The following is a 6,000-nucleotide window of genomic DNA, read 5'->3' on the forward strand; positions in this document are numbered from 1 at the left end:
TGACATCTTTTCCAGCAAAATTCACCACCTAGCAGCCATTTCCCTCACCTGCCCCTTGACCACCTTACTCCTCCTCTCTTCCACTTAAACATTCCCTACATTTTCTGGCTCCTTTCCCTCGGCCTACAAGTGGATACTTATCTTCTCCATCCAGAAAAGCTCTCCCCCCCCACCCCGTCCCACCTGCCTCTGCAGCCACTGGCCAGCTCCCTCCCTCCCCCCCCATCTGCAGCCAGAGGGTATGTGACACTGAGCTGCAGGTGTAATGTCCGGTGTGGGTAGACTGATCCAGCTAGCATGCTACAAGTAGCAGTGTAGCTGTGGCTGCCCAAGCAGCAGAATGGGCTAGCAGCCCTGAGTACAATCCCAGCTAAAACCCCGCCTATGTAGATGGGCTGGCTAGCACCCACCACTGCACTATTTTCAGAGCCGGACCTGCCATTGGCTGTTTCTGCCTTGAAGACGCCTCCCCATCAGCCTCTGTAAGAAGCTGCTTCCTTCCCCAGATCACTGCATGCTCTGACCCTGGAAAGGACGGCCCAGATGTGCTGCAGAAGCTTGGAAACAGACACATATTTAATGCATGTAACATCCCATCACAACATGGAAGATAAACCCTCTTTCCCAACCAGCTCCATCCTTCCCCTCCTGATTTGCCTGCTGTGACCCCTGCCCCATTAGCATCGACCTGACCCTGGGAGCAGCGTGGGGGGGGGGTTGGGTTTTTGCAGGGGACAGGTCAGGCCATCCTGTGACAAAGCACAGGCTTTGTTAAGTGACTGCAGAGCCCTTTGCTGGTGGAGCTCAGCTGTAAGGCACGTGTGGTGCAGAGCTGAGGAGGTGCAAAGCGCCCCATGACCAAGCCCTCCACTGCAGGGGGGGTTTGCAGAACCCCACAGACGATGCCCCTTCACTCAGTCCACTAAGAACTTCTCCCCGCCCGCATCCTTTCCGGCGCGCCGCCTGCAGGAGTCTGGGAAGAAGTCGGAGTGCAGCAGGCGGGAGAAGTACGTCAGGATCATGGCATCCAGCAGGAAGAGGTTGACTATCAGGAAGGCTCCCTGACCTCGCACCTCCACGTAGCGCACAAAGTACCAGGTCAGGTAGGTCTGGGGCACCAGGCGGAAGAGGAAATACATCACCAGGTTGACGTACTTGTTGACCCTGTAGAGGGTGGGAGCTGGCATGTTGCTCAGCTTCAGCAGCATGCGGATGGTCAGGAAGATGTTGCTCACCTCCACGAAGAGCGACAGCATCCCCGCTGCCACGAAGCGGTCCAGGGAGATCCCGGAGAAGAAGGCTGAGATCGCCTGGCAGGGGGGACCCAGACACAGGAGTGAGGCCAGCTGACTTCCCCTCCGTCCTCCTGCCAAGCCCAGGCATGGAGCTGAGTGGCAGATACCAGGCCCACTCCAGAGGAAGGAGATTAGAGGGCAGCCAGTAATGAGGGGGAGCCCCTCCAGCTCAGCCTGCAGGGCTCTGGGTAGTGGGGAGCCATCTCTTAGGAGTGAGCAGATTGGTTCAGCTTCCCGGGGCTTTGGCCACAGTTGCATGGCCACCCCACTCTCACAAGGTTAGTCTAACCCAGCCGGTGTCCCAGCCTGGATGTACTAACCAATCTTTCTATGCATGTGAGGTGGGCAGATCCCTTGGGCTCTTTTCCCCACCTCCTGCTTTACTCCCCAGGGAATCACCCATGACTTGGCTGACTGCCCCATTTGGCAGGTGCTGGCTTCTGCATACCCACCCTGCTGAGGAAAGCTGCAGGTGAGATCCGGGCAGGGAGCCGCTCCGAATCTGGCCTTGCAAAGCCTGTGTAGGTCCATGCACCTGAACTTCAGCCCTGGGCCATGATCTGCTCAGCTAACAGGTAACAAGGCCAGCACAGGTCAGACATCCCCAACCTCAGGGACTCCCAGCCCTAGCCTCCTGTGGGGCACCTGTTCTGCCTCCCCAGGGTCATTGGTCAGTTTCTCTCAGCTGTGGGTGTATCTGGAAAGAGGAGAGTCAACTCAGCTGGTCTTGCTCAGTGCTGTATGTGCCAGCTGGGCTCACTGCGTGGGCCTGTACTTACCATGGCATGGTGAACCAGGTACTCCCAGGATGCTCGGGACTGGTGGCTCACAATGATGTCGAGTGTGTCATGGATGAAGTAGCCTATGGAAGGGAGGCAGAGAGCACAGTCTGTCAGTCCTGGTGTGGGGGAGTTATAATCACTCCCTGTGCGTCTATAACAGAGCCTCCATCGAGAGCTTTCAGGTGTCACCCAGTGCCGAGGCTAGTGAGATGGGACTCCATTAAACAGTGCCCCCACCCTCCCGCCGCCGTTGGTAACTAACGCTGGGAGGAACCCCTGGTATCCTGATGGACACTCTCAGTAAGGCAGATTCATGCCTCTCCAACTGCATGTGTGATCACCAAGACTAGTTTTCCCACAGCAGCAGCAAGCAGGGTGGAAAGGAAACAAGAGCAAGCCTGTCAGTAAGGTTGGGCATACGGGGAAAACGGTCTCGAACAGGACGCTGGGAGCAGGAGTAGCTCCGTCTGGAATGGCTCAATGACTGTGCCGCACAGTATGGCAGCAAAAAGGCCCATGCAATTTTAGGTGCTGCAGCCTCGTGTCACGGAGCAGGGAGGAGAGCACCCCTGTGCACAGTGATCATTGTATCTGGACACCACCGAGGTACTGAAAAGCTGCAGGCAGCTCAGCAAAGAGCAAGCAACGCGACCGGGGAACTGGAGAAACGACTGCTGAGCCAAGCCACAGATTTAAATCTGCGGGGGAACAGGCTAGACAGCTTCATGGATCTGAAGATACCAATGCTTAAGGAGGAGCATTGTTGTGGGCAGGACCAGGGTGTGTTACAGGAACAACAGGATGGAATTAAAGCACAGGTGAGCTGAAGGCTGAACACCATGAAAGGTTTTGAGCATTGCGGGGAGGGGTGCCTCTCCCCACTGCAGCCCTGAGGGCCTGCACAGCGCTTAATAGGCTGCTGCGCGGCCACCCCACTTAGAGAGAACTTAGGTGGGAGGTACTGGGCTGTAACATACTCTCCCCTGGGACACAGTAGAAGACCCAGCACTTGGGACTTTCCAGAATGGACTGCACAAAGCCCCGGAAGGGATGCTGCTGAATCAATCCTGCATGGAGCTGGCTGGGGCAGCAATTTGGGGAAGGCTCTTCCAGCTCCAATTTCAGCACCTCTAGCGGAAATGCAGCACACCAGACCCCTGCATGGGGGGAGGAAGGGGCAGAAACCCTACCTGCTGAGAAGCAGAGAAGCAGGTATCCTGAAGTGGACGAGGTGTTTTCAATGTCCACCAGCATCTCAGGAACCTGCCACACGCTGGGGAGGGGAGAGACATGCAGAGGCGTGTGTGGTTTCATATAGTTTGATCATAGCAGCCCTCCTTACCTCCCAAGTATCATGGTGCGGAGGGGCCTGTGCATAGTTCCTCTTCCCGAGTTACCGCTGCTCACCCAGAGTAACTCCCCCAGTAGCAGAAGCAAAGAGAAACAGCTGGCCCCTCAGTCAGCCATTCAGCTCCTTCCAGGGCTGCGTGTCCCAGGTCCCATTACCTTCCCAGAGCCCAGGAACGGGCCTAGGTTGTGATCAGTAATTGCCCGATTTAGAACATGTCCACAACACTGGGTACAGTAAGAGTCAGCTGGGGCCTTTGAGCCTTTCTCCTTTGCGTAGTGGCTCATTGCTCATGCTGCAGTGAATGCTCCAAGCCTTGCTTGGAAGGGCCTGGAGTCCCTGGGAGCAGGCTCTGAGACTTGGCACATGATCAGCTCAGCCCCTCCTCCCTCTGCTAGGCAGATAGGCCGCCTTAGCAACAGAGCGCCCCTTGGCACGTGTGCACATCAGGGGGCTCAGGGACGCCCTGCCGACCAGGAATGTCCCCTGCTCCCCCGGCCCCCTCCTCAGTTTGGCGCAGGGTGCTATGCGCTGGCTGTCCTGCGTGCCCGCTGCTCTCCTCTGGGGCGGGAGGAGGAGGATCTGATATGCCACCGCGGGGAGGGGGGTGCTCAGCACTGAACAGACCCCCACGTCCTGTATCCAGTGTGCAGCACAATCGGGCCTAAGGCCTTTGGGGGCACCTCAGCATAACCACTAGACAGCAGCAGCCCCAGGGCGCGGGCTCCTAGTACCGAGCCGGGCTCTCCAGAGGCTCCGGGGCCACTAGCTCCCGGGAGGAGTCAGGGGGCCGGGTGCCCGGGCTGCAGGCTCAGAGCCGATCGGCACCCGCCCGCCAGGCTCCCCGAGGCCCGGCGCCGGGCAGACACGTCTAATGGGGAGCGGAGCGTCAGCTGCTGGACCGCAAAGGGGAGGCCAGGCCGAGCTGCCCTGGGGCGCCGGGGGGGGCTCCCACGCCTGGGGCCCTTCGCAGCCTGGCTCCAGCGGGAGGGGCGCTCGGCGCTGCGCTCACTCACCACAGCACGGCCCAGAGCCCCGTCACCACCGAGTGCACGAAGGAGACGAGCAGGTTCCGCCAGCGCCAGGCGCGGGTCGGGTCCCGGCGCACGTGGGCGGGCAGGGGCAGGCGGCGCAGCCCCCACTGCAGCGCCTTGAAGAGCAGCGTGGAGCCCAGCACCAGCCCGGCCGCGCGCAGCCAGGGCCCCATGCCGCCGCCTGGCCCCGCCCCCTGCCGGACCCGCTCGCCCGCCCCTGCCGGACCCAGCTCGCCCCGCCCCCTGCAGGACCCAGCTCGCCCGCCCCGCTCGCCCGCCCCCTGCCGGACCCGCTCGCCCGCCCCTGCCGGACCCGCTCGCCCGCCCCTGCCGGACCCAGCTCGCCCCGCCCCCTGCCGGACCCGCTCGCCCGCCCCCTGCCGGACCCGCTCGCCCGCCCCTGCCGGACCCAGCTCGCCCGCCCCCTGCCGGACCCAGCTCGCCCCGCCCCCTGCCGGACCCGCTCGCCCGCCCCCTGCCGGACCCAGCTCGCCCCGCCCCCTGCCGGACCCAGCTCGCCCCGCCCCCTGCCGGACCCGCTCGCCCCGCCCCCTGCCGGACTCAGCTCGCCCCGCCCCCTGCCGGACCCGCTCGCCCGCCCCTGCCGGACCCAGCTCGCCCCGCCCCTGCCGGACCCGCTCGCCCCGCCCCTGCCGGACCCGCTCGCCCCGCCCCCTGCCGGACCCGCTCGCCCGCCCCCTGCCGGACCCGCTCGCCCCGCCCCCTGCCGGACCCGCTCGCCCGCCCCCTGCCGGACCCAGCTCGCCCCGCCCCCTGCCGGACCCGCTCGCCCGCCCCTGCCGGACCCAGCTCGCCCCGCCCCCTGCCGGACCCAGCTCGCCCGCCCCGCTCGCCCGCCCCCTGCCGGACCCGCTCGCCCGCCCCTGCCGGACCCAGCTCGCCCCGCCCCCTGCCGGACCCGCTCGCCCGCCCCTGCCGGACCCAGCTCGCCCCGCCCCCTGCCGGACCCGCTCGCCCGCCCCTGCCGGACCCAGCTCGCCCCGCCCCCTGCCGGACCCGCTCGCCCGCCCCCTGCCGGACCCAGCTCGCCCCGCCCCCTGCCGGACCCGCTCGCCCCGCCCCCTGCCGGACCCAGCTCGCCCGCCCCGCTCGCCCGCCCCCTGCCGGACCCAGCTCGCCCGCCCCCTGCCGGACCCGCTCGCCCCGCCCCCTAGGCTCGCGGGAGGCGCGGGGCCAGCTCAGAGGGCGTCAGGGCTGGCACAGGGGGCTGGGCTGGCAGGGGGAGGGGCTGGCACGGGAGAGGGGCTGGGCCAGCTCAGAGGGCGTCAGGGCTGGCACAGGGGGCTGGGCTGGCAGGGGGAGGGGCTGGCACGGGAGAGGGGCTGGGCCAGCTCAGAGGGCGTCAGGGCTGGCACAGGGGGCTGGGCTGGCAGGGGGAGGGGCTGGCACGGGAGAGGGGCTGGGCCAGCTCAGAGGGCGTCAGGGCTGGCACAGGGGGCTGGGCTGGCAGGGGGAGGGGCTGGCACGGGAGAGGGGCTGGGCCAGCTCAGAGGGCGTCAGGGCTGGCCCAGGGGGCTGGG

The 6,000-nt window shown here is 64.8% G+C and overlaps 1 protein-coding gene across 2 annotated transcripts; it reads right to left on the bottom strand.

Moving 5' to 3' along the window:
* Window positions 1-558: 558 nt before the first annotated feature.
* Window positions 559-4,681, bottom strand: TLCD1 (TLC domain containing 1). 2 transcript variants are annotated; one of them, XM_043499194.1, is made up of 5 exons: window positions 4,442-4,681; window positions 3,268-3,350; window positions 2,075-2,157; window positions 1,236-1,310; window positions 559-1,109 (listed from the first exon to the last, which is right to left on the bottom strand). In XM_043499194.1, the coding sequence occupies exons 1-5, from the start codon at window positions 4,630-4,632 to the stop codon at window positions 915-917; spliced, it is 627 nt and encodes a 208-aa protein (XP_043355129.1). In that variant the 5' UTR covers window positions 4,633-4,681; the 3' UTR covers window positions 559-914. The 2 variants fall into 2 exon arrangements, with proteins under 2 accessions (XP_043355129.1, XP_038231722.1); XM_038375794.2 differs by having other exon boundaries at window positions 559-1,310.
* Window positions 4,682-6,000: the final 1,319 nt, after the last annotated feature.

Source organism: Dermochelys coriacea, chromosome 17 (genome assembly GCF_009764565.3).
Source record: "Dermochelys coriacea isolate rDerCor1 chromosome 17, rDerCor1.pri.v4, whole genome shotgun sequence".
In the NCBI taxonomy this organism is placed as follows: Eukaryota; Metazoa; Chordata; order Testudines; family Dermochelyidae; genus Dermochelys; species Dermochelys coriacea.

What these genes read in the sequence shown, in the direction of transcription:
- TLCD1 (XM_038375794.2), bottom strand. Translation starts at nt 4,632, where the DNA reads ATGGGGCCCTGGCTGCGCGCGGCCGGGCTGGTGCTGGGCTCCACGCTG. An exon ending in GGGCTCTGGGCCGTGCTGTG is followed by an intron (nt 3,351 to 4,441) that starts GTGAGTGAGCGC and finishes TCCCCTCCCCAG; the next exon opens with CGTGTGGCAGGTTCCTGAGA. An exon ending in GCTTCTCTGCTTCTCAGCAG is followed by an intron (nt 2,158 to 3,267) that starts GTAGGGTTTCTG and finishes TCCCTTCCATAG; the next exon opens with GCTACTTCATCCATGACACA.